Consider the following 20317-nt stretch of genomic DNA (forward strand, 5'->3'; position numbering starts at 1 on the left):
GACACAACTGGAATGAGCACCTGTCACAGACACACAGGTCAGCATCACCACGGTCATCAAAAGAATGAAACAAAGCAACACAACTGGAATGAGCACCTGTCACAGACACACAGGTCAGCATCACCACGGTCATCAAAAGAATGAAACAAAGCAACACAACTGGAATGAGCACCTGTCACAGACACACAGGTCAGCATCACCACGGTCATCAAAAGAATGAAACAAAGCAACACAACTGGAATGAGCACCTGGCACAGACACACAGGTCAGCATCACCACGGTCATCAAAAGAATGAAACAAAGCAACACAACTGGAATGAGCACCTGGCACAGACACACAGGTCAGCATCACCACGGTCATCAAAAGAATGAAACAAAGCAACACAACTGGAATGAGCACCTGTCACAGACACACAGGTCAGCATCACCACGGTCACCAAAAGAATGAAACAAAGCGACACAACTGGAATGAGCACCTGGCACAGGCACACAGGTCAGCATCACCACGGTCATCAAAAGAATGAAACAAAGCGACACAACTGGAATGAGCACCTGTCACAGACACACAGGTCAGCATCACCACGGTCATTACACACTGAAAGGCATCTTTGACTGCCAAACCAGCAACTCTGTTTGTTTTAGTATATTAGTAAAACAAGCAAAGCAAGAGCCATCTGAAAAACTGGGCTGATTTCCAAAGAAAGAGCAATCAATTCAAAAAATGGGGCTACTTTCCAAAAATGGGGCACATCTTTCCTTAACTGCTATGTCGTGACCCTGCCATAGCAAGAATGGAACCTTTTCCAATGGGCTTCCAATGGAAGGGGGCTTGCTTAGGTTAGGGTTTGTTTTAAATTTTGGTTGGTTTTTCAACATTATTTATTTACATGAAAAATGTATTTAGCTTCCTTTTCTTTTTTCAAAAACATGTTCTACCCATACCAGAGACAGCTTTCTGGTGGTAGTTTATTTATTTTTAATAATACAAATATCTTGTTTAATATTGGACAGAAATGTATGTGGTTAAGATGCTCGCTTGGGATCTTTATTAATTTGTTTTAAAAAATATATAAACTAGATTAAGAACTGGCAGTTGGTCCTCTGAAGGATGAGTCAGTGGGCCAAAAGTTCTTAGTATGACGGTGTGCTGTTCAAATTAAAAATAAAGTCGGGAGCAAGTGGGTCTCCACTCTCTAAATATGCTTTCTTCCCCCATGCAACTTGCAAACAAAAAAAAAGTGCGTGGTCACAGGCCAGTTATCAATATCTTCTGGTGCACTTGGCTCCCTGTAGCTTTTTCCTTTTTATATTATTTTTGCAAGGCGAGAAACTTTAATGCTGCTGTGGACATCCTTAAACACTTTAGATACCCTTTTAGATACCCGTTGTATCAGTAAAGGATTAGAGCTATATCGTGCACATTGCTTTACACATTAACTACATTGTCGCTATGCATAAGAACACTGTAACTGTGTAAGTACACATGTATTTACTAAGCAACTACTGTGTAAATACACATCAATTAGAGACACTTATTGTACTATCTGTAATAACACTGTAAAGCTATAGCCTATTAGTATCATTATTCACTTTCTTCTAATAATGTGTATAGCATCCTTTATAACTCATTCACAGATGTGTTATACACGGTGTGTAACGTATTCTTAAGCTACAATGCAAACCCCCCCCCCGAGAAAATAATAAATCAATAAATAAAATACGAGCTTTTAGTCATAATAACAGTAATTAGAACTGACAGTGTGAGAAGAAAGCCATTTAGAACTCATTTCATTCAAAGAAGAGAAAAATCTGAACACCAGATTGGATTCCGTTAACTGAAGCTATACAGCAAGATCAGAAGAAAGATTGCAAATCAACTGAAGTTTGAAGTCCAGGTATTTATTGGATGCGAGACTGCTGGATTGTGACGGGAGTCCACTTCAGTGCTGTGCATTTAACACGGCAGCATTTAACACTCCGCTCACCTAATAAATGTGTTTTGAAGACCTGCTGCCAATGCCCAGGCAGTCTCGCCTCTGATTTGGTTCTGTTCCTCTGTCTTTGATATCTTCAGCTCAACACCCAACCCCATGCTCTGTCCCTGTGCGTTTAAAATCTTTCAAGTTTAATAACCTCTTGGTGGGTGAAGTTCTATTTAAAAAAATGATTCTACCCAGGACTAAAGTTCAAACAGCATCCATTTCCTTTATCAAGCGAGCCACTTCTTTCACCTGCCAGGCTGAAGTAACGGGTGATACCTGTCTCCTGAGCCCCGGAGGTGAAGCCCAGGCTGGCTCATCTCCACCTCACCTCATAAGCAGCCTGACCTGCAGGGGTCAGTGTCTGAAGCATGATGAGGTGAACTAGACCTTGCTGATTTTCCAAGAAGGGCAACTGTGCACCACCAGGATTCGAACCCCGCTTGCACGACTCAGCCCTGCACTCCCCACAGCACTGCTTTTACTAAGCGATGCCGCTGCAATATTCGCTGCCCAGCTGGTTCATTTAAATAACGCTGTCATGCTGAATGTGCCTGTCTGCATGCTCTCAAACAAGCCCTTGGGAATACAGCACATAACCTTGCCATGCTGGCACCTTCCGTTTCAAATGACGAAAAACGAATTCTCCCTGACATCATTTCCCTTCCTTTACTGAAACTGTTCCCATAGCAACCCCCCCCCCCATTCACTGTAATATATTTGCTTTTATCGATTCTTCTTGATTGTTAAAGGCTATTAGGAATAATATATACAGCGAGCCAGATAACAACCTGCAGCCATTCACACTTGGCCGGGGATTTTTGGACAAGGATCAAAAACTAAAACAGAGCCCAAGGTTTGTAATCAGTTCTTTTCCTGGGGGCCTGCTGTCTGATTGAACTGAGATAGCCGCGGCGTTCAGCAATTACACTGCCAGCTGCTGCAGCCCATTCTAATGCATGTAAGAGTCGGACTTCCCTAAGAGAGCAACACCTGGTTCTACAGAGTGGGGAATAGATTGAGTTCCTCAGCTGAGATCCTAAAATACTCTCACACACGTACAGTGAGCTGTCTTTCCTAAAAACACCATCGTCTTCAGCTAATCCCTCAAGTATTTCTCAACGTATCCAGATAATATAGAAACACATTTTAAAAAAGGACACCCTTGGAAACAAAAATGTGTTCCTGTCCTTGTGTCTGTTTCCTTGTTAATGAATGGACTGTGGTTCCTGATTCATTTCTCCTAGGAGCTGCTTGGGCTTTTGCAAAAGGTTACGGCTTACCAAGCATGTAACTTAAAGTGAAGAAAATATGTATATAGCGATGATAATCCTGTGACGTTTCTTTTACGTTTTCTGTGTTTTTCTACAAGTATGTGATCTGTTTTTTTTTTAATTTTTATATAAAGATCAGATGTGAATTATTTAGGAAAATAGGAAAATCTACGCTATGTTCTGCAGAACAAAAAGCCCTGATTATTCACTGATTTCTGTTTTGGTATAATTGCGTGCAGCATTGTTCTTCTGATGTTCCTACCCTTCTGTTGATGGGTATTCAAAAGCATTCAAAAGACTTCAAATTAATTAATTAATTAATTAATTAATTAATTAATTAATTAATATCTATGTCAAGAACTATCAGAGCAGTACTTTCCTCCAAATGTGTTTGAGCCGCGTCATTGAAATGGTGAACCCAAAAATGAATTGGGTAAAATCAAACATCTAACAGTCTGGGGACATTGAAAAAGTCTTTCAATCAAAGCAAATGCGTTATGTTTCGTTCAGTCTCTCTAAATACCTGACAGAGCATGCAAGTCTATTCTGCATAATTCTGGATTTTAAAATGTGTTTAGTGATTTAAATGACTTATTTGTATAGATCCATCTCTGCTGATTAGACCAATCAAACAGATACATCAAATCAAATCAATCAATCTTTATTTTATATAGCGCCTTTCATAGTGGACCACCATCACAAAGTGCTTTACAAGATACAGTAAAACACAATGCAATATATAGACCGCTATACGTTAACAAGCAGGTAAATTCACTGCTGAGGAAAGAAATACCAGCAGGGTTAATACAGAGCGGCGGTATTTAGACCAACCGCTGTTTAGATCATTAAAATAGGCCTGACAATGGTTCAGCCCAGTTCCCTACTGGGGAAGCCAGCTCATAAGCTGATCTGCCCTGCAGGCTGGCGAGCGCCAGGATAAAGCAGGATGTTTTCGTTCTGCCCTGATTATTTCTTCCAAACGTAACCATTTTTCTTTTCTCTTTCTCAGTCAGAGATACTGCAGGGGTTAGATGCTGGTAATAAAGGAAACTATTAGTTGGTCTGCACAGCTCAGCATAAAGTACATTGTACAAAACAAGCCACATCATGGAGGATTGTTACCATGGTAAAAACAAGGTTAACTCTGGTAACAGAGGACCGGTCTATGCATAGTATAGTGAACAGCAACAACACAGTGCAAATCGACCAAGGTCAACTTCACTTAAGCTGCCGTCAAATAACACTCTCAGTTGAAATGCCCTTTGCTGCAGTAGAGATGCAGTTTAGTTTCCAGTGGCTTCTTTCTGCTGTCACTCTGTTTGCAATGACCCCCCTTTGCTGAATTAATAAAGAAACGTTGTCGGGGCTTTCATTAAACTCACAGCAGAGTTTCTGCTTCGTAATGTATCTGCGCTCTCATTTCCATAAAGAATCCATACTGGCACAATGGGATGAGATGAATCAGATCTTCTTACAGCTGTGCAGCAGCGTGTGGTGCTCCGGCCAGGTCTGTTTCAGGGCTAAGAGTGAGAGCAGGACCAGTCAAATCATTAGCGACATGGATCACCCTGAGACACTGCCCTGAGACACTGCCCCTTCTGTCAGACACAGCGAACTCAGGACTGAGCCCAGGGTCCCTCATCACTCCTCCGAACAGGGAATGGGCTGGCATGTGGAATTCAAGGGCTTCTGTACACCAGAGACTGTACTTTTCCATGATTTTGAATTACCTGTTAAATGCCCTGTTTTGTGAGTTTTTCTATCATTCTCTCATGTTGATTCTGCTTTAAACAGTTATTACTTACTAACTTTAACCAAAGTGAGGAGGGTTGAAAAACAATCATCACACAGCTTTTTACAGTCTTTACTTGTGATAAAACATTTACATCCTGTTAACAAATTACCCTTGTAAAAGTCTACCATAGTAAAAGCACAGCAAAGTGTTATAAAGCTAGTTAAAGCATAGTAAAGCAAAGGTATGCATTGTAAATCCCAGAGAGGTATAGTAAAGCATATAAAAAACACAGCAAGCCATGGGAAACTATGATAACATGGCATCTTAGCAGAAAATGGAAATTTCCCCTCCACTCCACCCCTGTCAAAAAAGGCTCTACCTTGAGAACCCACTGGCAATTATTTTTGTCCTTCGAGGTCTGACTTCACTCCTTCATCTTGTGCAGGCCGGTACTGTTTCCATGGAAACTAGGTCAGGGTGCCGCTGCAGCTGAAGCATGAGATTCCAGGTAGTTCTAGAAATATCTATTGATTTTCTTTTTCATCTTTTTTTCTTGTATTACACATGAAAACCAAATTAACAACAACCAGCACTGTGACTGGTGGTGATGGTATTGTCACGACCAGCAGACCTGTAGGGGATAGCTGAAAGAAAAGAAGGAATACATCTCCTGATGGAAAACTGTCTGTCGCTACAGCGTGTTCAATCACAGAGCGGTTCAGGGGATAACGAAGGATTCATTGCAATGAACGCATGCATCTCTTATATGTCTTGAACTCTTATAGAAAATGGTTCTTACATAGACGTACAAAGAAGGGCCTTTTAATTGCAGAAAAAAATATCACGAAGGATTGCATTCAACTTGTTTTCCCATAATTGTACCCCCTCCCCCTCCAGCCTGCCTTTTTTCCCCCTCCTAGTCCATCTCTCCGTCTTTCTTTCCCCCTCCCTTATTTTCCCCCACCCCTTTCTCTCTCCTCCTCACTCTATTCCTAGCTCTCTCATGCCTCCCTCTCTCTCCCCCTAACCCCTTCCCTCTCCCATCCCCTCCTCCCCTCCCTCATTCTATTCCTCACCCACTCACTCTCTTTCCTAATTCAGTTTCTGAAAGGGAAAGATCAAAGCTGTGGGGGGGGGGGGGGATTGTGGGGCCTTGCGTTTCTCTGCAGCTTTAACAGCCCAGCGCATTATCTCCTGTGAATATATAACTTTCAAAAGACGGACAGACATTGTCTCACTTTTCCGGTTTGTGCCGTGACAGACAGCTCCCATTGTCTGGCCCTGCACCCCCTCACCCCCCTGTCTCTGCTCCCCTGCATTCTCCATAGCCACACCACCTGAAGGGACAGAGGATTCAAAGTTCAAGTTCAAAGAGAAGTCTGTCAGTTGTCTGCCTGGTGGAGGGGAGGGTGACTAATAGGAGAAGGATTTTCTTTTCTTTTTTTTTTACTTTGTTTCTCTGGTAGTTATGCCTGGTAGTTATGAGCCTGACTAAAGCCATCCAAGAAAGTCCAAGTGCCCCCCCCCCCCCCCCCCCCCCCCGATCTCTTCAGCCTGACAACTCCTATCAGGGCATTCGAGTTGAAATGTTAGAGAGTTCCTTTCATTAAAAAAAAAAGAAAATCTCCCTGAGTCAGCCAAGCACAGTGTGCTCTCCTGCTGGTTTTTCATTTAAAGGTGGGCAGCAGCAGTCTTGTGGTGCTTTATCACGTTCTGTTGAGCAGAGCCGAGACTTACAAGTTAAGAGATTTAGAAGTCCACTTTTGGAGAGTCGAGATCTCTTGATTAGTGTTATTTACTACTTACTTTTGGTTTCGCCCCAGGTTGCTATCTCTGGGCTTTTCAATCCTGGTAAAATAAAAACCCTGTGCAACACTAAAATAATAGCCACAAATTCATAATGAATTCCAACTGAATACCACAGAAATAACACCTGCATTTGTTATGCACTACCCCTGAGTTCTGAAGTAATTCATTTTGAAATCAGCCCTGTTAATTCATGTGGATTTAATTACCCACATGCATTCCGTTCCTTTGTAATAAGTGTTGCAGCTCACATGTTTAAGCCATGCATTCAGGGGATTGTGGGAAGCGTTATTGCAGGCCTTATACACATGATCAACTCGATATAAAAGAAAACAGTTTACTGTTTAGGGAGCTTTTCCATTTCCTGCTGTAGGGTGCATTTCCAGTGATTTGCCATGCTTTATCATCCAATAAATTTCTGTAATTCGCCTTTCTTTCATGTTTTATTTTTACACGTTGCTGTTCATTTACATTCTGCGTTTTATATCTGTCTCAAGCGGCGCAAACGTCAAATGTGAAGATAGGGCCAGACATTCACAACAAGAAGAACAGCGCCCCCTTCAGGGAGACTGGGGGAGTGCAGTTGGGAATCACAGCATTCAAGCTTTAGAGATGTGCATCCTGATTAACCTTTCATTGATTGGACCCAGATAGGACAATAAGAGTGGCGTCTAGTCAGCTGATTGGAAAGGCGTGTGAGCCAAGTCTTTGTGTTTCTATTTCTACTGCACATATGTCTCTGTTTGTCATTTTGTGTGTGTCTCTGTTTGTGCTTGTTTGTAGGTGTGCAGGGGGGGTACCCAGATCACATAGGATACATAGAAATGAACACATGCATCTCTTATATATGTTGACCTGGATATAAAATGTTTTTTATGTATATGTACAAAAGGGGGCGACATTAGGGGATTGTATTTAACTTGTTTTTTCATGCTGTTGCCCCCTCCACCTCTTTTGTTCCCCTCTTCCTTGTTTTTCCCCCCTCATTCCCACTCCCCCCTCACTTTATTCCTTGCTCTCTCTCACCCCCTCCCTCTCTCTTTGTTGCTGCTAACAATCCCTGCACCTGTTCTCAAGCCGAGCAGACATTAATAACGCAGCCGCCTCCCCTCCTTCTCGCTCCCTTCACAACAGCGTCTGCCACAGATGGGGTCGAGCTCAATTCAGAGACCCTTGGCACCGAGCCACAGAGGAAGTAATGAGCAGCACTCCAAGCAGCAATCAGCAGGGAGCAGGGAGCAGGGCTCATCACAATGGCAGATAAACCATTTTACAAAACCAGGCTTTTCATTTCTTTACAGAGAGTCCTTGCATTACATATCTGAGCGGTAGCACACCGTTGCAATGCCATCGCCAGGAAGTGTATTCACTGTGGCGAGCTTCACCGTTCTGCAATTTGCAGATGGTGTTCCAAATGACCTCACTTGCAAATCAATGGGCAGCTCTCGGGAAGAGGATTGCATCACTAATAATAACCTGTTTCAGGTCAGAACTAAGTTGAATGACAACATTACATATAGGTCAGCTTGAATCTCAGGTGTAAATAAGCAGAAAAAAGTCTTACGTTTTACATCTTGGGGTAGGATAAACAAACAAAACTAGGGTTAGGCTAAAAAATAATCCATTTATGAGGAAAGTACAGAGGCTCCTCAAAGTCAGTGGAAAAAAATGTGTGATGTCAAGAGCACAAGATAATGACCTCCGGATCTTGACATAACCCAATTGCATTGGAGTTTCTTCCATGTCTTCAACAAGCCACTGGAAGAAAGTCATAACCAACTTTGAAATTATTTCCTTCTGTGTTTCCATCTTGCAAAACTAAAAAAGTGCACCAAGACAAAAGATAGTGTTCAAAACGTAGTCAGCTAGACAAACATATTTTCCCAATAGGAAGGCTTAAAGCAGAATTTAGACTAAATAAATCTGTGAAAAATAAGTTCTGTGAAGAAAATGAAAATCAAACAAAATTGGAAGTAAAATCCAAACTACTGGAAGATGGGTTAGGGTTGGGGTCAGAGTTAGGGTTGGGGATAGGGTTGGGGTCAGAGTTGGGGTTGGGGTTAGGATTAGGGTTGGGGTTAGGGTTGGGGTCAGAGTTAGGGTTGGGGTTGGGTTGGGGTCAGAGTTAGGGTTGGGGATAGGGTTGGGGTCAGAGTTGGGGTTGGGGTTAGGATTAGGGTTGGGGTTAGGGTTGGGGTCAGAGTTAGGGTTGGGGTTGGGTTGGGGTCAGAGTTGGGGTTGGGGTTAGGATTAGGGTTGGGGATAGGGTTGGGGTCAGAGTTGGGGTTGGGGTTAGGATTAGGGTTGGGGATAGGGTTGGGGTTAGGGTTGGAGTCAGAGTTAGGGTTGGGGTTGGGTTAGGGTTGGGGTTGGGTTATGGTTAGGGTTATGGTTGTATCCAGTACAGTACTCTTGTGTGGTTTGCCTCACTTGCCTGTGTGTTTCCATGCTTTCACTATCTTTGTCTATTCTTTTGTTTTATAGCCTGCCATGCCCCAGACCCTCAGAGCACCTGGAGAGGATGGGGCGGTGGAGCCGACACAACCACCTCTTGGAAGAGGAGCACTGTGTGCTAGAAGAAGCCATGTCCGGGTTAGGGGTAGGATTGGCTTCAAAACAAAGGCATATTGCAGGTAAGCCTGAGCGGAATATAATTGTCATCTAATAGCTTTCACACCACAGACCATACACTGTTTAACGTGATACGTTTACGTGGTCATTTTCCCCAAAGTGTATCCAGTCCGGTACTCTCGTGTGCTGTGCCACGCCTGGCTGTGTGTGGCCATGCTTTCACTATTGTTGTCTATTCTTTTACCAGGGTGTCCGGCAGCAAACGCTGATAAGGGCACAATATTTTCTGATCAATAGCGAGCCGAGGGAGGTTATTGGAAGGCTAGTCTGACCTGTGTCCTCAAGCCCCGTGGGTTTAAAGGAGGTTGCTACCCTTCCTTGAAGGAGCCAGACTGCCTCTAGTTTAATTGCGCTGGTATTTCCACCCTCAACGCAGCTCTGTGATAATGAACTAACATGCTGCCCTTTAAATGTCAGCTATTTGTTTAAAACAAACCTCCTCTTTCCCTGTTACTAATATGGTGAGTACCCAGGCACAGCTTTTGTGTAGTCGCTTCAATATTATGACTGCTCGCTGCAATGTGAGCAGTAATTAGTGGATTATAATTAAGAGGAATAAATATTTTATCTCAGCAGAGCTAATTACTGCTGAATACTGCTAAAAGTGGTACCATGTGTTAGTCTCTGGGGAGAAGGGGGGGGGGGGCGGGTGCTGGGCCATCATTTGGTTCCTTTAAGACAGGCCTGTCAAGGCACATTGCCTGACTGTACCTGCCTTGTCTCCTCTGGTGTCTAGGTTAGTCTACAGTGTCTCTAACTGTAGCCTAAAGAGGATTGTTTTTCAGAAACCAGTTGTTGGGTGTAAAAGAAAAGACACTTGTTCTTCCTAGTCATTATACATCGGTAAAAAATATTTAGCAGTGCCTTGCTCCTCACAGCACACCCAAGGCATGAGTTATCGCTGTATAACCACACGCCTTCTCTTGTGTTATTGATGACATATTACCCAGGCCAAGCATTACAGGGACTCGCGATACAAAATGTCATTCACACAATTTGCTGATGGATAGTAACTGAGCAGAGTGGAAAGTTTCGCTAGTTCCTTGCCAGCTAGATTTTTGTTTTTAAGTTTGAATCTTCCAAAAAGGTAAAGCTATTATTGGTGATGCACATTCATAAGCATTTCAAAAGGGTTTAGTTGGAGGGTTTGTTTGAATGAAATGAATACATAACTACGTGTATATGGGCTCCTAGGGCTAAATGGAGCAATGGTACTGATGCATGCATGCATCGTGGTAACAGCATCTTTATTCCAGTGGAATTCACACAAGCTTCTTCTCTGAAGCCTGAACTAAGGGTCGACTTGTAGCTCATCAAAAGTGTCATTTGTTGCTCCGCGCTGCCGTCTGTGGCCCCCGACAGCAGAGAGGGAGTCGGCCTGGCGCCTACCAGTCACTCCGCTCAGCCATGTAACTCGTTGCTTAGGGAACTGTCAGGGGGACAGAGTCAACTGGCATTTGAAGAGTGTGGAGTTCTTCACCCTAATCTACTCCAGCTCGGAGCTGTCAGCTCCCATCCTGTCACTCCACCGGGACGGAGGTTCTGGGGTCTCGTTGTCATAAAGGAATAAGACACTGAAGACAGCATCCTTGTACATCAGGGCAGGCTCAATGTATGAAATGAAATAAGTCTGTGAGACACACTGAATAACAACTTGCAAAAAGAAACCCATGAAACAGTTCACACATTAAGTGGCAAAGCAACTGTAACTGAGCTCCTAATTGACAAGCTTCATGATTTTTCAGTGAAAACGTTTTGCATCGTCTGCTGCTCGAAAAGGCAAGCTATTCATTCCAGTAATGTGGAGCATAAACATGAACACTGACATGTTCGAGCCCTGATGACATTACCTTTAAGGGCCTTTATTTTCACAGATTATTTATTTATTTATTTTACACCAATTAAAATGTCAAACTGGACTAGAGCAAACATTACACCCCAAAACCCTGAAACACTGCTGTCTGTCCAGAACAAACATTACACCCCACAACCCCGAAACACTGCTGTCTGCCCAGAACAAACATTACACCCCACAACCCTGAAACACTGCTGTCTGCCCAGAACAAACATTACACCCCACAACCCCGAAACACTGCTGTCTGCCCAGAACAAACATTACACCCCACAACCCCGAAACACTGCTGTATGTCCAGAACAAACATTACACCCCACAACCCCGAAACACTGCTGTCTGCCCAGAACAAACATTACACCCCACAACCCTGAAACACTGCTGTCTGCCCAGAACAAACATTACACCCCACAACCCCGAAACACTGCTGTATGTCCAGAACAAACATTACACCCCACAACCCCGAAACACTGCTGTCTGCCCAGAACAAACATTACACCCCACAACCCCGAAACACTGCTGTCTGTCCAGAACAAACATTACACCCCACAACCCCGAAACACTGCTGTCTGCCCAGAGAGTTCTGAGTGCCTTTAGTTGTTATTTTTAGATATAAAACCTCATGAAGAATGATGTGCTGCATTACTGCATCATGTGAAATGCCTCTCATCAATGGGCCCCGCATGGCGAGAACTTCTCTGTGGTTTGCACCAATGCATATTTTTGATTATCTGTGACCTCATTTTTCTCTCCTTCTGTGGGAGATGGCCTAGATAAATAACATTAGCACCATTTTAAATCTAATTAATTTAAGCCACCCCCCCCCCCCCTCCACTCCTCTCTTGACCCACTCCCTTGGTCTACATGAGCTCTGTTAGCTGTCTAATATTGTAAAAACATCTTGTGACATATTATACAATGCAATACTGTAATGTATTGTATATTTATAGAGGCATCGCTGATGGTTTGCAAGTGATTATTGATAAAGTGTTACCAATGTGTTCTCTGTTTCTCACAGACACACACACTGCAGAAATGAACACATATACAGTCCAGTCTCTAAAATCAAACTAACTGGGACCAGGAGGGTGAGCGGATAACCGGATTGCAACTAGGAAATTGTTCATATGTATGACTTTCCCATTCTAGAAACAACCGAAAAAAGGCAGTCCCACAGCCCATTTACCTGTAAATGTATCACATACAGTGTTGTACTGTAAATGCCACAGCACATGTTCTATTAGAATGTGGCAGAAGAGCATTGCACACAATAAAGGGCTGCTTGGACAACCGAGGGGTCCCAGTAATCAAGGCTGTGCATCCTCACCCACCTGTCTCCCCAGCACACTGTCACATTCACACCCTTACACAAGTATCCCATAGTACAAGCATAGGAAAGTGTAATAAAGCACAATGAAAACACGGTAAAGCCCAGAGTGAAGCATGGAAAAAAAGCATGGAAAACCACGGTTAACTATGGGAAATGCATGGTAAAAACTGCACAATTACAGTGCAAATGTACTTTTATAAGGACAGACACGTACTTAACCACAGCGGCCTTCTCCAGCACCCCTTGCATGCGCCAACTGCCAAGCTGTCAAAGGTCAGCCTGGGCAAGTTTATCATCTGCTAATCTGCGGAGAGGAAAATGTAGAAAAAACATTTCAGACACTGCCTGAATAATTGATGAAACCTATTTGAAAAAAAATATATATACAGTATATATAAGGATATGTACATTATACTTCAAAATTGCATCTATAGTAGCCTACAATATATACATGTACATTGTGCATTTTAAAGACAGAAGGATTGCATTGTCTTTATTTCTTGATCGGGAATGTCATTAATTAAGAATTTAACAGTAAAAATATGTTTTATCTGAACGGATGGGTTTTGTGAACAGCTCCCCGTGGTCCCCAGCTGTTTTGGAGATCTCTGTTGAAAATGTCTGTTCTTTTCTGGTATGGCTCATCATGTCATGAGCGGTACAGGGAACAGGCTTATTTCTGCTACACCTCAAGGTGCTCGCATGGAAACCTGGTGCTGGGGGGATTACAAAATAACCATCTTAATCCCAGCTGGCCATGTGATTGCCATGGTCCCTGCTGACCCAGCTCACAGAGGCAGATTACAGATTACATTTTACAGCCCCAAGGGTGTAGGAGCTTTACTCCGCACATCTTCTCCCAAGTTCTCATCAGTTCTGTATGAGATATGAGTATATGGACTGCAGCCTGGAAAGCACAAGAAGGGTCTGGAGCCCCTGATTCATCCAAACCAGAGGTGAGAACTGCTGACTGCACCCCCGATGACTGCTGGGCGTGTCTCTCTGTCAGTGTGTCTGTCTGTCGGTCTGTCTGTCTGTCTTAGATGATTTGCTTATCTTTGCAAAGAGACTCATTTTTAAATGACGTTACATACCATAATATCCCAGTGGCATTTTGCTGGGTTGCACGGACACATTTTGTTATAACTAACCTGCGGTTATTACAAATTGTGACATGGCCTAATTACAAAGGCTGATAGGCATTACGAAAACGTCAACGCTACGTGCATTAATCTGCTGTTTAGGAAATTAATCATAGCATGTGCTCTTTCACTTCATTCTTCGAGATTTTATTTTGTATTTATGAAAACCGATTAAAAGTTACATTGAAAAAAAAAAGGCCAAACTGCGACAATAACGGTCAAACCGGTAAGCACTAGAATAGGATTCAGTTTAAATCCTTGCTTTCCAATTTGTAGAAGCGTGCAGGAGGAGAATGCTAGAGGGTTTATATTCAAGTCCAGATTTGGTTTTGTGATTCAGTAATCGCTGCAGAACCCTTATTAACCCCTGGGTAAGCTTCACGAGGAAGGAGGATACGGGTCGACTGCAGGAATCGCTGGAATAAAAAAGAAGCAACAAATATAGAATGAGATACATCAGTGTGATTCAGCCTATACTGGTGTAAGACAATGCTTTCTATACTGGTGTAAGACAATGCTTTCTATACTGGTGTAAGACAATGCTTTCTATACTGGTGTAAGACAATGCTTTCTATACTGGTGTAAGACAATGCTTTCTATACTGGTGTAAGACAATGCTTTCTATACTGGTGTGAGACAATGCTCCCTATGCTGCACTCTTCCTGAACAGCTTTGATGAAGATCACAAAATGGATGTGTTTTGATGGCAGGCAATGAGACACTGTGTGTTATCTGTCTGTGTGTCTGTCTGTGAGTGCAATGAGACACTGTGTGTTATCTGTCTGTGTGTCTCTGTGCTTGTCTGTGTGCCTGTCTGTGTGTGTCTCTGTGCCTGCCTGCGTGTCTCTGTGCCTGCCTGTGTGCCTGTCTGTGTGCCTGTCTGTCTGTGTGTCTGTCTGTGTGCGCTTTGTATTTCGGTTCTCCTCTTCCTGTTGGTGCTTCTCTTGACCTGAAGAGCACAGACAATGATGAGGATTGTACCGAAGAAAAGGGATTGAGAGTCTGTGTGGAGAGGGTTAATTAAACAAACAATGAATTACCTTTGTAAAGCTGCTGCTCTCTCCTGTAGCTTCACCTCCGTCCCTGTGGGTAGCTGGAGAACGAACCAGCAGACACCATGTACCATTCTCTGTCAGTCAGCAAAGAACAAACCATTCATTTAGCTGATTGCCAAACAGCCTGTGCCCTTTTAATAATTCTGTGATCACGTCAGTGTGTAGAACATAGAACAGGATGAAAAAGAAATGGCAGTTCTGAATTTAAAATGGAACACACAGTTAGGAAATACTGCATTTGGTAACACTTAAAAATAATGGCTGCAAATTCAGAATGAAATCCCACAGGAATAACACTTGAATATCTTCTGCACTTCCTCTGAGTTCTGAAGTCATTCATTTTGAATTCAGCCCTGTTAATTCATCATGATTTAAGGTTCACTTTTCCCCTCCATCTGTTCCTAGTGAATTCACTGTTTATTCTTCACTAATTCGTACCCTCTTACTTGCCCACCAGGGGATTGTGAGAACTGTTCATTCATGCATGAATTCATGCCTTATACAGTACATGTGATCAACAAAATTTGTTACAAAGGAACATGGAATGAATACAGGTAATTAAATCCATATGAATTTACAGGGCTGAATTCAAACTGAATTACTTCAGAACTCAGAGGGTGTGCATAACATATTCAGGTTCTTAAAATCCAATTATTTTATCAACAGGGCTACGGCAATGTCACAAGACCTTTGACCTTTCTTTAAGGATTACACAGAAGCCCCCCCCCCCCCAGTCTCTATGACGATTGTTGTCTCTGAGAGGCCAGGGCTACACAGGGCGGTGTTGCTGTGCCTCACACTCCTATCACCTGAGTCAGGGACTCTCCAGCCAGCCCGAGCCCCTCTGCTTCCTGAGCAACCCTTCCTGGTGCTGTGGGGCGTCCCCGATGCCCTTTGCCAGGAGCGGCCAGACCCCAGCTCCTTCGGTATGGTCACCGACACGGAGGGGGCCCTGAAGGGAGGAGGGGTCACCATGTTCTACGAGGACAGCCTGGGGCTCTACCCCTACTTTGACTCCCAGAACAGGGCCGTGGCCGGGGGGCTGCCCCAGCAGACAAACCTGGAGATGCACCTCCTCAAGTCAGAGGCCGACATCCTCTCAGCCATCCCCGCGCTGGAGTACCGTGGGCTGGGCGTCATCAGATGGGAGGAGTGGTGGCCCCAGTGGAGCCGCAACCGGGCCAAGAAGGAGATCTACCAGGAGCAGTCGCGTGGCCTCCTGCAGCAGTTCTTCCCAGACTGGTCCCGGGCCGAGCTGGACCAGTGGGCCCAGGTGGATTTCGAGGCGGCCGCCCAGGCAGTTCTGCTCGAGACCCTGCAGAACGCCCGCACGCTCAGACCCGACGGGCTCTGGGGGTTCCACCCGTACCCCGACTGCCACAACTCCCCCAGCCACACCAGCTGTTGCCCCGCCACAGAGATGGCCCTGAACGACGAGCTGCTGTGGCTCTGGAAGAAGAGCTCGGCGCTCTACCCCTCCCTGCAGCTGGACAAGGCGCTGAGCGGCACGGAGGGGACACGGCTCTACACCTCCAATCAGATCAGGGAGGCCCTGCGCGTGGGGGCGCTGGCCGGGGGCGCACACGACCTGCCCGTCTTCCCGTTTGTCAGGAGCGTCTACACCGCCACCAACTCCTTCCTGTCACAGGTATGCAGGGGGCAGAGCTGGAATCTAGGGTCTGTGGGAAACCCGTATTTATGTTATAGCCCATCTAAAAGATTACCATGATAATAGTATAGAAAAGTGTAGCATAGTGAAAGCATGGTTAAAAAACTGGCAAACATTGCATTACCAGATAGTTATGTTGCAGTGGTGTACAGTACAAGCAGGAGAAGAATTATTGTGCAACTATAAACTATAAAAATAAACTTTTTTTAAGGATATTTGGGCCTGTATATTGAAGTGCTCCATTTCCAATCGCTGTGTCTCCTGTGTGTTACATACCTGTGCTGCACTGCTGGTCAGATCTGTACCACTGTTTTCATTTGGTGAGCAGTGTTGTGTAGTTGCACAAATGTAAGACTGGCATTACTTGGTTGAATAATGCATGGTATGTAACACATCTAAGTTCGATTGCGCCTATGCTGTGGAAGGGTTTGCATCGCACAGTAATTGTCCGTGTGTATTCCGACACAGGCAGACCTTGTGTACTCCGTTGGGGAGAGCGCGGCTATGGGAGCAGCCGGAATCGTGATTTGGGAAAAGTTCTTCCCGACCAAAAACCAGGTGTGTGATCTAAGGGATTTACTAATGAATTCATATAAAATGTGTTTGCAAGTAACGCAGTGCAGGGATTTGAGATTCAAGGCAAACAGAGATCTTGTTCACATGCTGGGAGGAAGTGAAGAGGACGTTTCACTAGGTAGGTAGACTGATGCTGTTGTTTTATTTTATTTTGTATTAATATCAAATTCCCTGTAAATGTACTGGTGTTTAAAAATCATTCAATGGACAGCCCCTTATGAACTAAAACTATTATTCACTGAGGGTGTCATGTATTTTCTTGACATAAATCAGTATTTGTTTGTCAGTGAATCGTTAAAAATGAAATAAAGGGCCTGGAGTTTAATGCACTTTCATGTGCAATACAAGGCCGTTCAGTTTGGGTAAAGCACAGTTATGCACAAGCAGCCAGTACTGAGAGGACTGCTGCTCTGGAGCGCCATCTAGTGGATGTGTCATGCAGGTACAGCGGCAGGGTCATGATGGGTATTTGATTCAGTTTCTTTCCATCAGTTCAGTTACCAAGGTAAATCTTAGGCTTAAGCCAACATGACACCATTACAAAACCAAGACTACAAAACAGTATATCCTGTAGAGAGCACCTTTACCCAGGGCAAGGAACAGCATGTAACAGCAAGGAACAGCATGGAACAGCATGGAGCAGCAAGGACCAGCATGCAACAGCAAGGAACAGCAAGGAACAGCAAGAAACAGCATGACACAGCAAGGAACAGCAAGGAACAGCATGACACAGCAAGGAACAGCAAGGAACAGCATGACACAGCAAGGAACAGCAGGGAACAGCATGCAACAGCAAGGAGCAGCAAGGAACAGAATGTAACAGCAAGGACAGTAATGAACAGCATGTAACAGCAAGGAACAGCATGCAACAGCAAGGAACAGCATGCAACAGCAAGGAACAGCATGGAACAGCATGCAACAGCAAGGAGCAGCAAGAAACAGCATGACACAGCAAGGAACAGCAAGGAACAGCATGCAACAGCAAGGAACAGCATGTAACAGCAAGGAACAGCATGCAACAGCAAGGAACAGCAAGGAACAGCATGCAACAGCAAGGAACAGCATGTAACAGCAAGGAACAGCAAGGACAGCAATGAACAGCATGGAACATCAAGGAACAGCATGGAACATCAAGGAACAGCATGCAACAGCAAGGAACAGCATGTAACAGCAAGGAACAGCAAGGAACAGCAAGGACAGCAATGAACAGCAAGGAACAGCATGGAACATCAAGGAACAGCATGGAACATCAAGGAACAGCATGCAACAGCAAGGAACAGCATGTAACAGCAAGGAACAGCATGTAATAGCAAGGACAGTAATGAACAGCAAGTAACAGCAAGGAACAGCATGGAACATCAAGGAACAGCATGGAACAGCATGCAACAGCAAGGAACAGCATGGAACAGCATGCAACAGCAAGGAGCAGCAATGAACAGCATGTAACAGCATGGAACAGCATGCAACAGCATGTAACAGCATGGAACAGCATGCAACAGCAAGGAGCAGCAATGCAACAGCAAGGAGCAGCAAGGAACAGAATGTAACAGCAAGGACAGCAATGAACAGCAAGGAACAGCGTGTAACAGCAAGGAACAGCATGGAACATCAAGGAACAGCATGGAACAGCATGCAACAGCAAGGAACAGCAAGGAACAGCATGTAATAGCAAGGACAGTAATGAACAGCATGTAACAGCATGGAACAGCATGCAACAGCAAGGAACAGCATGGAACAGCATGGAACAGCATGCAACAGCAAGGAGCAGCAATGCAACAGCAAGGAGCAGCAAGGAACAGAATGTAACAGCAAGGACAGCAATGAACAGCAAGGAACAGCGTGTAACAGCAAGGAACAGCATGGAACATCAAGGAACAGCATGGAACATCAAGGAACAGCATGTAACAGCATGGAACAACGAGTGGAATTAAAATGCATGGATCAGTCACTGTAATGCAGACACATTGCTGGGAGAAAACAATGTCTAAGTTAAATATTGTATAACATTGTTATGCTAAAGCCTATACTGTTTATAAAATCTGTTATAAAATATAAATTAACCACATCTGTTACAAAGGATGTTATAAACAATAAGCAAATATGAACTGTTAACAAAATACTGTACCCTTAAACTTCTGGTAAGCCCTCATTTCTAATGGTTAATGACTCAGCACACTTCTGTATTCGATTAAACTGCCATTTATTTCCAAAATCAACACCAACGACATGTTCGAACGCAGGGGTCTCCAACCCTGGTCTTGGAGAGCCCCTATCCAGCAGGTTTTATAGGTGTCTTTACATCATCAGTGGCTAAAGATCTGGAACACCTGTTAATCTTGACTAATTAAGCCAATAATTGGTTCAATTAAGTAACTGAGAGATTGGTTGAAAGGAAAACCAGCAGCCACAGTAGCTCTCTAGGACCAGGGCTGGAGACCCCTGTTCTAGCGGGTTGGCACAGTGTGTTTGCAAGTGGGGAGGCTCCGGCACCCTGACCTTTGCCCCTGTCTCTGATTGCAGAGAGGATGCTGGGACCTGGCGGACTTCGTCAGGCGGACGCTGGGCCCGTACGTGGTGAACGTGACGACAGCAGCGCGGCTCTGTGGAGAGGCTCTGTGTGGCAGCAGGGGGCGCTGTGTGCGGAAAGACCTTGCAAAGCCTGTCTACCTGCACCTGCCCCCCGCCAGCTACCAGCTGCTGCCCGACACCAACATGAGCAGAGGAGGAGGGGGGGTGTCCGCCCAGGGCCAGCTGCAGCCCGGAGACCTGGAGGCATGGAGAGAGAGATTCAAGTGCCAGTGGTTTCAGGGGATGGAAGAGGGGCCGCCAGCTGACGACGGGGTGGTGGTCAAAACAGGGGTCAATACAGGGGTCAAAACAGAGGTCAACAGAGGGGTCGGCACAGGGGTAAAGGCAAAACCCACCCCTGCCAGCAACTCTCCAGACAGCATTAAGATGCCTGCTGTGCTGATCACCTCCCTGACTGTCATCGCCACGCACTGGCTCCGGGAAACCTCTTCAGTTAATTAACCGTGTCTATTTTCTTTTCATTCTTTATTTATTGATGTATTTATTTATTTGAAGTTTTCTGAGCCAGCCCCGCTGAGACGCAGCCTCTCTTTCACAGGAGGGTCCCGGTACACTCAGGGGGAGGTAAGATATTTGGCTTGATCCGTGGTACAGCAGAATGGAGTGACCCACCATGAGAATGAGCATGCATACTGAAGACCTCTTCTCTCCCATGTGCGTTATCCTGCTCAAAGAGCTG

At 44.6% G+C, this 20317-nt stretch overlaps 1 protein-coding gene across 1 annotated transcript; it reads left to right on the forward strand.

Moving 5' to 3' along the window:
• Nucleotides 1-13425: 13425 nt before the first annotated feature.
• LOC117964010 (hyaluronidase-1-like) lies at nt 13426-20079 on the forward strand. Its single transcript, XM_059000507.1, has 4 exons — nt 13426-13563; nt 15471-16452; nt 16942-17031; nt 19570-20079. Exons 2-4 carry the CDS (start codon nt 15544-15546, stop codon nt 20077-20079), a joined length of 1509 nt encoding a protein of 502 aa, XP_058856490.1. The 5' UTR covers nt 13426-13563; nt 15471-15543.
• Nucleotides 20080-20317: the final 238 nt, after the last annotated feature.

The sequence above is a fragment of the Acipenser ruthenus genome, chromosome 25 (genome assembly GCF_902713425.1).
Source record: "Acipenser ruthenus chromosome 25, fAciRut3.2 maternal haplotype, whole genome shotgun sequence".
Classification (NCBI taxonomy): Eukaryota; Metazoa; Chordata; class Actinopteri; order Acipenseriformes; family Acipenseridae; genus Acipenser; species Acipenser ruthenus.

Excerpts from the sequence above, each read along its gene's own strand:
- LOC117964010 (XM_059000507.1), top strand. The coding sequence starts at position 15,544 with ATGACGATTGTTGTCTCTGAGAGGCCAGGGCTACACAGGGCGGTGTTG. Across the intron at positions 16,453-16,941 it reads CCAACTCCTTCCTGTCACAG|GCAGACCTTGTGTACTCCGT; the intron begins GTATGCAGGGGG and ends ATTCCGACACAG. Across the intron at positions 17,032-19,569 it reads TCTTCCCGACCAAAAACCAG|AGAGGATGCTGGGACCTGGC; the intron begins GTGTGTGATCTA and ends CTCTGATTGCAG.